This window comes from Epinephelus lanceolatus, chromosome 21 (assembly GCF_041903045.1).
Source record: "Epinephelus lanceolatus isolate andai-2023 chromosome 21, ASM4190304v1, whole genome shotgun sequence".
Classification (NCBI taxonomy): Eukaryota; Metazoa; Chordata; class Actinopteri; order Perciformes; family Serranidae; genus Epinephelus; species Epinephelus lanceolatus.
In genome coordinates this window covers 37,428,122-37,440,231 of record NC_135754.1, presented here as the reverse complement: position 1 = coordinate 37,440,231, position 12,110 = coordinate 37,428,122, and the positions used below count along the sequence as shown (strand labels likewise).

At 40.9% G+C, this 12,110-nt stretch overlaps 1 protein-coding gene across 1 annotated transcript; it reads left to right on the top strand.

The window, feature by feature from the left end:
- Positions 1-1,997: 1,997 nt before the first annotated feature.
- Positions 1,998-7,800, top strand: LOC117247151 (uncharacterized). Its single transcript, XM_078163705.1, has 5 exons — positions 1,998-2,298; positions 2,564-3,156; positions 3,260-3,743; positions 5,255-5,502; positions 6,473-7,800. Exons 4-5 carry the CDS (start codon positions 5,385-5,387, stop codon positions 7,657-7,659), a joined length of 1,305 nt encoding a protein of 434 aa, XP_078019831.1. The 5' UTR covers positions 1,998-2,298; positions 2,564-3,156; positions 3,260-3,743; positions 5,255-5,384; the 3' UTR covers positions 7,660-7,800.
- Positions 7,801-12,110: the final 4,310 nt, after the last annotated feature.

Below are 12,110 nucleotides of genomic sequence, written 5' to 3'. Positions count from 1 at the left end.
AAAATAAATCTAACTTTAAAAAACTTTTAATTATGTTTACTTAACCTAACACATGCAAAAGTGTGCTTAAAAAAAAAAAAATAATAATAAAATAAATAAAAATAAAAAATGAAGTGAAAATTGCAAAATTGAAACTTTAAATATCTTTAAATCATGTTTATTTATCTTAACGTAAGTAAAAATGTACTCCAAAAAAAGAAAGAAAATTACTTTAAAGTACTAAAAAAAATATGCACATAAATAAATAAATAAATAAATAATTAAATAAATAGATAAATAAATAAAATAATTAAAAATTACATTATGTTTACTTTATCATTATTTTATAGCAACAACAAAAAAACAGACAAACTTTTTTTTTTTTTTACCAGCTGCCATCATAATGTGTACCATGGAGGAATATAAATAAATCCTTTAAAACTAATGTTTCACCCCAGAAACATTAGTGTGTTAATAAGTTATAATTTTAAGGGGGTTTTTTTGGCACATGATTTGTCCCAATTCTAATATCATGAGTTAATGACTACAGCTGTGCAAGCTGTATTTTTTATATATAATATATCAAACCCAGAGATAATTTAGCTTAGAGAGAAACCCTATGATTGTCATGTGTGTGGGAAAAGATTTCCATTGCAGGGGAATCTGAGGAGACACCTGCAGGACACAAAGTGCTCATGTTCAGTTTGTTGTGAAAGAATGAAGTAAATGTGTTGGTAAAAACCAGTGGCGCTGTACGAGGGAGATAAGTTGTAGAGCCTACACTGTTGTGAACATTTATACTTGTGTGGTGGTGTGTCTGTGTCACTCTGCAGTTACACCTCCAAAACACTAGTGGGAGGTGGGGTTTCTGTGAAGTGCTGTGAAGGTTAACATTAAACACACATTAAACACACATTAAACATGGCTTAATAGCAATAATTTCAAACACAAATCAGCTTCACTATAACTCGCAGCATTCACAGACAAACACTTGTCTTTATCTGGACACATTTTCCCCACAAATACAACATGCTAACATTATTAGCACAAGTCTATGGCATTTTACATTGTATAAATTAGCCTAGCAGCTAGCAGACTTTTCCTCTTCTCATATGAAACCAGGGACAACAGCAACATTTCACAAAGGTAACGTTACAAAATTCAGCTCCATTACAGCTCACAAGGTTCACTGACAAAACAACTGTCTTATACTAAACATGTTTTCCAAACAAATACAACATGCTAACGTTATTAGCACAAGCCTATGGCATTTTACATTGTATAAATTAGCCTAGCAGCCAGAGGAGATTTCCTATACAACGGAATATTAGGGCCGTATTGAAGGGAAAAAAACGTAGATTTCAAGAAAAAACTCGTAATATTATGAAAAAAAACTCGTAAATGTGTGTGTCGAGGCAACACACCTGAGACAAAGAGCAGCTGCCACAAGCAGGTTCATCCTCTAACCCATTCTGTTTGTTGTTGGTTATTTCTTTAAAAATTATGACTTTATTCTCGTAATATTATGAGTTTTTTCTGCATTATTACGACTTTATTCTTGAAATCTCCAAAAAAAAATTCTTCAATGTGGCCCTAATACTCTGCATGAAGCCAGGATAAATAACACACAAGACTTAAAATGCTATTTTTGTGGAGGCTTTATTGTCTTCACAATTTATTGTTTCTTATCTGTGAAATTAAAGTAAATCAAAGCTTTGTTTCCACTGAGGGAAATGGTTTCAGCTTACAGAGACAGACAGGAGGTCTGCGTCACTGTGACGTGTAGTTACGTCTCTGGGAAAAGCACAGTATGACATCAGTGAATCTACTCGTAAAGACATTTAGGAACTTACACAAGCCTCTATTTATTATTTAAGAGCATCAGGAATAATAGAGATAATTTAGTTTTTGTTTGTTTGCTTTGTTACCTGTCAATCTACTTCTCCACACTCCACTCCAGTAGGTGGCGGTAATGCGCTAAAAGCTGTTTCGCCAATCGTCATTAAAGCAAACGAAGAAGAAGAATAAACAGGAAGTGCCTGGTGATGCGCTGCTGGTGGCTAACCACTTTGTTATGAGAAGTTTGACAACAAATGACAAATGGAGGATCATACTTATTATTTAGCAGAAGAGAAAGCGAAGGAGCGGGAACTGTCACCGTCACGGAAGCGGAAACACGAAGAAGCGAACCGGAAGCGGGACAGACGGCGGCAGAAAACGAGGGTAAACATCGGTGTGGCCTTTCCTAAATGGAAATCTCTGATGAGGGAAAAATGTTTTTCAAAGTGACGCTGACGTTGCCTGTTTTCTGCTGGAAAGGTAAATTAACCCAGCAACATGTAAATACATTTTATAATAGAAGCTGACAACATTTACAAACTGTGTGTGTTAAAGTTTTAGTAGAAATCTGGGATTCATCGATATTTTATTTATTTATTTATTTATTTTTTACTTTGTTTGTACTCTGAACAAAGCACACATTAACATTATTATTAAAATATTTGATATAAAAATTATTATTATTACTATTGTTATTATTCCCAGGCATGCAGGTGTTACCAACCCATCCTTTATCCTCTTATAGGGCGGTGGCCTTGTGGGTAACCTGTGAGGCTGTGACATGTCCTTCATGGTGTATGTGGAGGGCAGCAGCTCTGTCTGGTGTCATGGTGAAGACACATGGAGCCAATAGTGATGGCAACAGTAGGATGAAGTGCCAAGATGAACTGTTAGACCTCATGAGACGGCCATGTTTGTTGTTTTGTGGTGAAGGCTGCATTAAAGCCATTGCTGGTGACCACTAGAAGCTAAAATGAATGTTAATAAGCCAGCGTGTTCCCGACTACAGTTCGGAGCCGGTAAGCTGTCACTGAGAGGTGAGACAGGGTATATGAAAGATGCTGATTTACCTCCAAGCAGGCATTTTTGAAATTCACACGTTATTTCTGTGGTCTCATAGTCTGGCTCCTGATGACGTGAGCCCAACATTCTGTCATGCTGCCCTCTGCTTGGTGTCGTCTGAGGCCTCTTTGTGTTCTTTTCCCAGTGCTCGTGACTCAGAGAGAAGTCTTCCTCGTCAGACTCACCGCCATCATGCCGTGATTTCAGTCTGCTTTTGCTTGTCGTTCCTCCCTTTTCCCCTGCGGTTGTTCACTTTGTAACAGCTCATCGTGTTAAGTAAGTCATTACACCTTAACTTTGTGTAATTCATGGCCGTTATCTGTTATTATGTCTATCACAAAGCCGCACCTGTGATCAAACCCCCCCCCCCCCCCCCCAGGCTCCAGTCCCTCACATTTAGCTGGTTCTCCGTTCTTGAATTGGACGTGTCTTTGACTGGATGGTGAAAACATTCAACCACTGCCAGGTTAGGAAACATGTTAGCATGCTCCTTCCACCACCATCAAACCTCCAAAGGATCCTCCTTGGGTGTCTTGAACTCCATGTAGGCTGCCACCTCATCCTCGGGTAGCAAAGGTTCATGGCTGGAGTCCTCCACGTCGGTGACCAATGTGACCACGGGGTCAAAGGTTACACTTGTCACTGACTTTCAAAATAAAAGGAACTGTGAAAATACTACACACATACTGCACCTTTTTACTTTGTTGTAGTCTGAAAAATAAAAAGTATATTTTTGTTCTTACCCACTGTTTATTCTCCAGCTATGCGAGAAGTATCGCAGTACCGATTCCCACGAGGAGAAAACCTTTACAGGTCACAGCTCCAGCAGTGTCGATCATTGGAGCCTCTAAAGGGACAGAAAGGCAAGTTAACGTCATATCTCAGGAACAGAAGGGGAGACATTTGGTCAGATACTGAATTGGTGACTCTAATCTTGAAACTGTGCTGATTGTATCGTGTGGTGTAGGGCTGGGCGATATCACGACTATGTACGATATATCGATATATTTTCAAGCAAGATATAAATTTAGACAACACTGTTTATATCAAAAGAGGATCAAGTTGTGTTACATGACACATACCAGTGTTCATCTCTCCTCTCTCACACTCACCGCACAGCTCCACCTCACTCACTCACAAGTTTTCCAGCAACACTTTTTAGAGCCGTACCCTGACGTGCACCTCCCCCAGAAACGTAACTACATGTCACAGTGACGCAGACCTCCTGTCTGTCTCTGTAAGCTGAAACCATTTCCCTCAGTGGAAACAAAGCTTTGATTTACTTTAATTTCACAGATAAGAAACAATAAATTGTGAAGACAATAAAGCCTCCACACACTGTGTGTGATTTATCCTGGCTGAAATATGACCAGAGGAAAAGTCTGCTAGCTGCTAGGCTAATTTATACAATGTAAAATGCCATAGGCTTGTGCTAATAACGTTAGCATGTTGTATGTGTTTGGAAAACGTGTTTAGTATAAGACAGTTGTTTTGTCAGTGAACCTTGTGAGCTGTAATGGAGCTGAATTTTGTAACGTTACCTTTGTTAAATGTTGCTGTTGTCCCTGGTTTCATATGAGGAGAGGAGAAGTCAGCTAGCTGCTAGGCTAATTTATACAATGTAAAATGCCATAGGCTTGTGCTAATAACGTTAGCATGTTGTATTTGTGGGGAAAATGTGTCCAGATAAAGACAAGTGTTTGTCTGTGAATGCTGCGAGTTATAGTGAAGCTGAGTTGTGTTTGAAACTGTCTCTATTAAGCCATGTTTAATGTGTGTTTAATGTGTGTTTAACGTGTGTTTTGAATCAACTAAACTTTACAGCACTTCACAGAAACCCTGCTGCCAATAAGTGTTTTGGAGGTGTAACTGTTGTGCAGCTGTATACTTTCAAATAGAGTAAAAAAAAAATCCTGTCTTTGCATTTTATTTTAATCACAGTCTGTTTTTATAAAACTGCTTGTGACATCTCAAATGTGGCTTTGATGTGCAGCTGAAAACATGGAGCCCATTTTGTAGAAAATAGCGAGATATATATCGTGTATCATCAGTCAGCCTGTAAATACCAAGATATGTATTTTTGTCCATATCGCCCAGCCCTACTGTGGAGCATCCACCTTTTAGAATATTTAGCTTCTTAGCAGCAACATCCATATTTAAAGCTTCGGCCACTGTCATGGCTACATCTGAGTCTGGATGGATGTGGATTTAAACTGTAACTGCAGCTTTCTGGTTCGTCGAGACAAACAACCAAGAGGCAGTAACTGTAGTTTTTACAATCAGTGTCTTGAATGCAAATAATTATTCATTCCCATGTGCACTCAGGGTTGTTGTTGTAATAAATAATTGACAGGATGAATCTGTGTAATTACAGTTTCGGACGGCTTTACAAGAGAAACGGCAAAATCTACAGCGTCTACACCCTGAAATCTGATAAAGCCTCCAGGCACCTCTCTGAGTGGCAAACAAGGATTGTGAAGAGGAGGATCACAGGTGAAGAGGGGATGCCTCAGTGGAGGAACCTTCAAACAGATGAAGAGCCCAGAAGGCTGGATGTGGTGCCCCCCACACCTGCAGCAGCCACATCAGGACTGGTCCAGAGATCTGTCGGGACAGATTCAGGTAAGAGACACACACCTGTTTGCCTTCACTGTAGAGTGTTAGCTTAACCTGTAACTCTTAGTGTTGGTGAAATAACTAGAGGTGTGACGATACATGGATCTTGATCAGTGTGTTGATTCAGTGATCAGTGATCCAGTATCATCACTGCAGAGTGAGAACATTGATTCATTTCATCACCTGTAGGATACACCTTTATTTTGAAAATCTGTGTCACCGTCAGACAGAGTCAGACAGATGATGACAAACGGACAAGAAGAAGACAATAGGATAAAGGTATTTACTCAAAAATTATATCAGGAGATTTCAGAGAAAATACAGGTGAACAGATGGAGCACATGCCGTATGTCAACAATGCTGATATGAGGTAAAATAGTCAGGAAACATGACGTACCTGCTGGTTGGGCATCTCACTCCGCTAACGTCTCACTACAGCAACATTAGTTGCTCTGTTTCAACAATGTTTGGCTGAAGAAATGTGCACGCAGCTGAAATTCAGCCGCACAGTTCTGTCTAGAGACATAGTGACTCATATCAACGGTGAAGAAGAAGTATGAATAATACATGTGATTATGTTAGGCTATATAAGCTATGAGTAGGGGAACAGTCCGCTAGCTGCTAGGCTATTATTCAAGTTTCAAGTTAAGTTTAACAAATGTAAAAATTTTGAAGACAACAAAAGATACTGACAGAATTAACTAGAATGATGCAAAAAGGAACCGTACAGCAAATATTTATGACTGAATAAGCTACAATAAGAATGAAACGTTTTGAAATAAATATCCACAGTTATTTATTAAGACTTTAACACTGAAACATTTCTTATTTTATAGAAAACTGGTGCCAACAATTTAATTTTCATAGTATTTTAGATGAAATTGACACTGAATCATCACTGATCTCACCAACATAAAGTAATGACATCACAGATATCAGTGTGAAGTCACAGTTGTCCATAATGTGCTCCCTGCAGATGTCCAGCAGCTGTCAATGATTCAAGATGTTCTCCCCGAGAGGAACCCCAGCCTGGACCAGGAGAACCCAGAGCCCCTCCACATTAAAGAGGAGCAGGAGGACCCAGAGCCCCTCCACATAAAAGAGGAGCAGGAGGACCCAGGGCCCCTCCACATCAAAATGGAGCAGGAGGACCCAGAGCCCCTCCACATAAAAGAGGAGCAGGAGGACCCAGAGCCCCTCCACATTAAAGAGGAGCAGGAGGACCCAGAGCCCCTCCACATAAAAGAGGAGCAGGAGGACCCAGAGCCCCTCCACATTAAAGAGGAGCAGGAGGACCCAGAGCCCCTCCACATAAAAGAGGAGCAGGAGGACCCAGAGCCCCTCCACATTAAAGAGGAGCAGGAGGACCCAGAGCCCCTCCACATAAAAGAGGAGCAGGAGGACCCAGGGCCCCTCCACATCAAAATGGAGCAGGAGGACCCAGGGCCCCTCCACATTAAAGAGGAGCAGGAGGAAGTGTGGAGCAGTCCAGAGGGAGAGCAGCTCAGTGGGCTGGAGGAGGCTGATATCACCAGGTTGACTTCTGTTACTGTGAAGAGTGAAGATGATGAAGAGAAACCTCAGTCCTCACTGCTTCATCAGAGCCAAACGGAGGACAGCAGAGAGACAGAGCCTCCAACCAGCAGCTCAGCTACGCAGATAAAAACAGAAACTGATGGAGAGGACTGTGGAGGATCAGAACCAGCCAGGAACCTTGATCCACATGGTCATTCACAACCAAATACTGATGATGAGAAGGCTTCAGACTCTTCTGAGACTGAAGACAGTGACATTGATTGGCAGGAACCCATGTCAGATTCTGGGTCTGAGACTGAAGACAGTGTCAGTGGTTGGAAGGAGACCAGGACAGCTGAGTCTGCTGTAAATGTTCTGAAATATCAAGAAGCCCCTGTGAGTGATGACGGATGTGACGCTGGCAAAAAATCCTTCAGCTTCTTTGACTGTACTAAACGATGTTACCACAGAGGGTTTCTGCAGAGACACATGAAATCTCATTTTGGAAAAAGGTCCTCCAGATGTTCGGTCAGTAAGAAATGTTTTAGAGTGGAACAAAAAGTAGATTCACAGAGGAGCGACGACACAGAAGAGAAACTGTTTGGTTGTGATGTTTGTGGGAAAAAATTAGACAACAGGAAAATCTGAAGGCACACATGAGAATTCACACAGGAGAGAAACCATTTGGTTGTGATGTGTGTGGGAAAAGATTTACACAACAGGGGAATATGAAGAATCATATGAGAGTTCACACAGGAGAGAAACCATTTCAATGTGATTTGTGTGGGAAAAAAATTGGACTACAGCAGCACTGGCTCTCACACATGAGAGTCCACACAGGAGAGAAACCTTTTGGTTGTGTTGTTTGTGGGAAGAGATTTAATCAGCAAGGCGATCTGAAGAGACACACAAGAGTCCACACAGGAGAGAAACCATTTGGTTGTAATGTTTGTGGGAAAAGATTTTCATTGCAGATATGTGTGAAGGCGCACATGAGAATCCATGCAGGAGAAAAACCATTTGGCTTTGGCATTTGTGGTAAGAGATTTACCAGACAGATGTGTCTTAGTAATCACAGGAGACTCCACACAGGAGAGAGACCATTTAGTTGTGACATTTGTGGGGAAAGATTTACTGTTCAGGGCGCTTTGAAGGGACACGAGGGTCCATTCAGGAGAGAAACCATTTAGTTGTGATGTTTGTGGGAAATGATTTGTAGTGCAGGGAGCTCTGAAGACACACAGGAAGGGCCACACAGGAGAGAAACCATTTAGTTGTAACGTGTGTGGGAAAAGTTTCACAGTAAAGGGAAACCTGAAGGCACACATATGAGTTCACACAGGAGAGAAACCATTTGGTTGTGACGATTGTGGAAAAAGATTCACAGTCAACATAAGTCTGAAGAGACACATGAGAGTCCATGCAGAAGAGAAATAATTTGGTTGAGAAGTGAGATAGACGAGAGTCCACACAAGAGAGGAACCATTTGATTGTAATGTCCGTGGGAAAAGATTTCCAGTGGAGGTAAGTCTCAGGAGACACACACCACATACAAAGTATTCCGATCAGTTTGTTGTGAAAGAGTGCTGAAGTAAATGTGTCCGTAAAAACCACAACAGTTTGTCTCGTCCTTCATTGTATCATTGTCTTTTGTGTTTGATGTTAAATAGGTAAAATGTTGCCTATGTTAAAGTTGTTGTAAATGAGAGGGAGGGGAAAGATGATTCTAAACATTTGGTAAATCTTTATCAGCAGCAATAGCAGCACTTCACCCACGACCAGTGTGTGGTGGTATCTGTATCAGCAGAGAACCTGCCCTCTGCCTGTATTTTCTTATTTGTGCTAATGTAAGTCTAAAGGAAAAATTATTTTTGGGCCCACTGGCTTCACGCGACGGACCCCGGAAATTACAGTACCACTGTTTGGCTGTGAATAAAAATTTTTTGTCAGCTTGATCTTTGAATATACACTTTTTCCCACAGGTGTGTGAAGCTTTAACCCCATTGATCTCGCCGGTAGTTAACGGGCACCAGCACTAAACTATTAACAACTGTAGTATTAAGAAGCTTCGACGTTACAGGTTCCTTTATCTGTAGCCGTTAGCTCGATTGATCGTAACTCTTAATCGAATTGATTCAGGAAATCAGTAGCGATACCCAGCCCTGGAAAAAACGTTTCTCTGAGTCACTGCTTGTTCTTGTTAACACCGCTCCCTGTCTTCATTCACTCTCCAGCTCACTTGACCACAGCTGCTCTCTCATTCTTGTTGAGCTGAGGAGGAGGAGTTCAAATGTTGTGTTAACAAACAGTAACAAAGGGCTGATTTTTAGTTGCGTGTAGGCTTTACGCAGAGCCTGCTCTGTGGCCTCCGCAATCGTAAGCATTTAAACTTGTGCCGTGGAGTGTCTGCGTCGCTCTGAGATTACACCTCCAAGAATTGCTAGTCAGGAGTGTTAAGTTTCACACCTAAAACCCACATAAAACATGGGTTAGCTGCGACAGTATTAAATACAAGTACAAAATTTGGCTCCATTGTAACTCGCAAGATTGACGGACAAAAAAATTGTCTCATGCTAGACATGTTTTTCCCAGGAGATGCACGATAATATCGGCATATCATCGGTGTCGGTAGATAACGTGTGAAGTGCTTATGATTTGGTTACTAACTTTTTGGTGCAGAAGGACTGACAATATAGCACTAAATGGTGATACCGCTGTGTGAAGATGATATTCAGAATCACCATAATGTAACCAGACACCCAAATAAGTTTGTAATGTCAGGAGGATCCTGATCCAATGCCTGAACCACCTCAACTGACCCCTTTTGACACAAAGGAGCAGCGGCTCTACTCCGAGCTCCCTCCAGATGTCTGACTCCTCCCCCTATCTCTAAGGCTGAGCCCAGACACCCTACAGAGGAAACTCATTTCAGCCGCTTGTATCTGTGACCTCATTCTTTCAGTCACTACCCAGAACTCATGACCATAGGTGAGGGTTGGGACGCAGATGGACCAGGAAATCGAAAGCTCTGCCTCCTCTGAAGCTCAGAGGAGTGAATCCATGCGTTCAGAGTTTAGTCACTTACGACACTGCACCATCCTGACCAGGGTAAATCCAGAGGCTGCTGCCTGATGAGGTTCTTCACAGAAAAAAAACTGCTGTAAATCCAAAGGAAGATGCCGGAAAAAAAAACCCTACGATGCCTGAGGATGAGTCCCGCAGTGCTCTGGTCTCTTCTAATGTAGCGTTATCCTCTCTTGATCCACTGACCAATAGAAACTCAACCACTAAGTTAGCTAACGGCTAGCGAGCTAAAGTCCACACTAGTTTAAAGCTCCTGAAGTAGCTAGCTAGATGCTAGTGGGCTAAATGGAAGATGTTTATTTCACTTCATGTTAATCCACTCTTTATTACTTTTCCCTGCTGTTAGCTGCTCAGCTCCATGAATCTGTTTCTCCAGGGTTGCCAGGTCTGACCTTTTACTTCTTCTTTGCCCAGTGATAGGCTGACAGCTTAACAAGCTAACTGACCCTTAACTAAGCCCCACCCCTTGACACAGACCAGCCAATCATAACATAGCATCAGGCCGTCTCAGACCAGGGTCTGACAACACAGCTGTGCTCCATTGACTCTAATGCAGTCGTTTCAGATTTCCTTCATCTTCAGGCTGGTTTTGTGGATTTGGAGCTAAATGTTGTGCCTGGGGCACGTCGTGTATTAATGATACTCGTTACCTGGAGAGGTTGGAAAAAGATATATGTTTCTTCCCTGTTCCAAAACCAAAATCAAACCCTGAACAGTGTAGGGTTAGCTAACGTTAGCTAGCTACTGAAGATATAGCCTACTGAATGTATACACATGCTGCTTTTGCTTTGTAATGATTCTAACAGTGAAACAAAGAGCGACCCTGCTGTACAGGAACCAGTGAAGGGAAGCAGGGAAACTTTGCTCATATTCAACCAGCTGTGTGTCATCAGATGAACGTTGTTTGACTTCCCTCAGAGCTCCCCAACAGTCTGGCGGTGGAGGTCCAGGTGCTGGCAGCAGCACAGCGCTGAAGCCAAACGCCATTCTTCTGCACACACTGTGATGCCACACAGCTGATTGAATATGAGCAAAGTTTCCCTTTATATTCATTGTGTTGTGTGGCGATCAGCAGTGATGTGGTGGTTCATTTTTACACTGTGATCTTATTTTGGCTTAGGAAAGGAGCGTACAACTTTAAACGGTTGTATTTTGTATTTATTTTACTGCCCATTTTTGATTTTTTTTATTACACCATTTATCACAGCCAGTAAAAAAAAAACCCCAGAAATTTCTTGTTAGACTCAAATTTTCAACGGTCCTTGACAAACACTTCCATCAGAAAAAAAAAGAGTTTAAAATGGTGATATTTCACCAAAATCACTTTATCCTACATCTCATTTAAAATTTGAAAAATAAATTGTTTGCATGAACTAACCAGCATGCATGACAAGAGCAAAAAACAGGGGTTTTTTTTCAAACTCCAGGGTTTCGTCTTCAACTTTTAATTTTCTAACAAGGGTGAGTTTTATAAATCTCATAGCCTAACTAATTTATGGTGAAGGGAGGGTCATGCACTTTCCGTCAGTCACTCAGGGAGGCTCAAAGACAAATATTTGTAGCTTTGGGGAAGGTTAAAAATAAAATAAAATAAAATAGGAAGCTTTATTGTCATTATATATTAAATGTAACGAGATTACAGGTGCCACTCCATTAGTGTTTTTAGAAACAAGTCAAAGAAGACATCAACACAGCTATATAATAGCAACTTATTAAAAAACTGATAAAACTGATAATAGAATAAATAATAATGATAATAAGATAAATTAAATTAAATTAATAGATGTCACACCACAGCCACCCCTCCTCTGATAAGTTAAGAACGGTCCCTAAGAAATAAAGTTAGCAGTTGTCAATTTACACATTAAATTATATCATATGGAGATGTCTCCACAACTAACGAAAATAAATCCTCGCTTTTTTTTTTTTTTTTTACAATATGACAAGGAATAACTGTTAATTACTGCAGACAAAACTTTTGTTCTACAACATGTCGATCACAAATCCTTGAATAT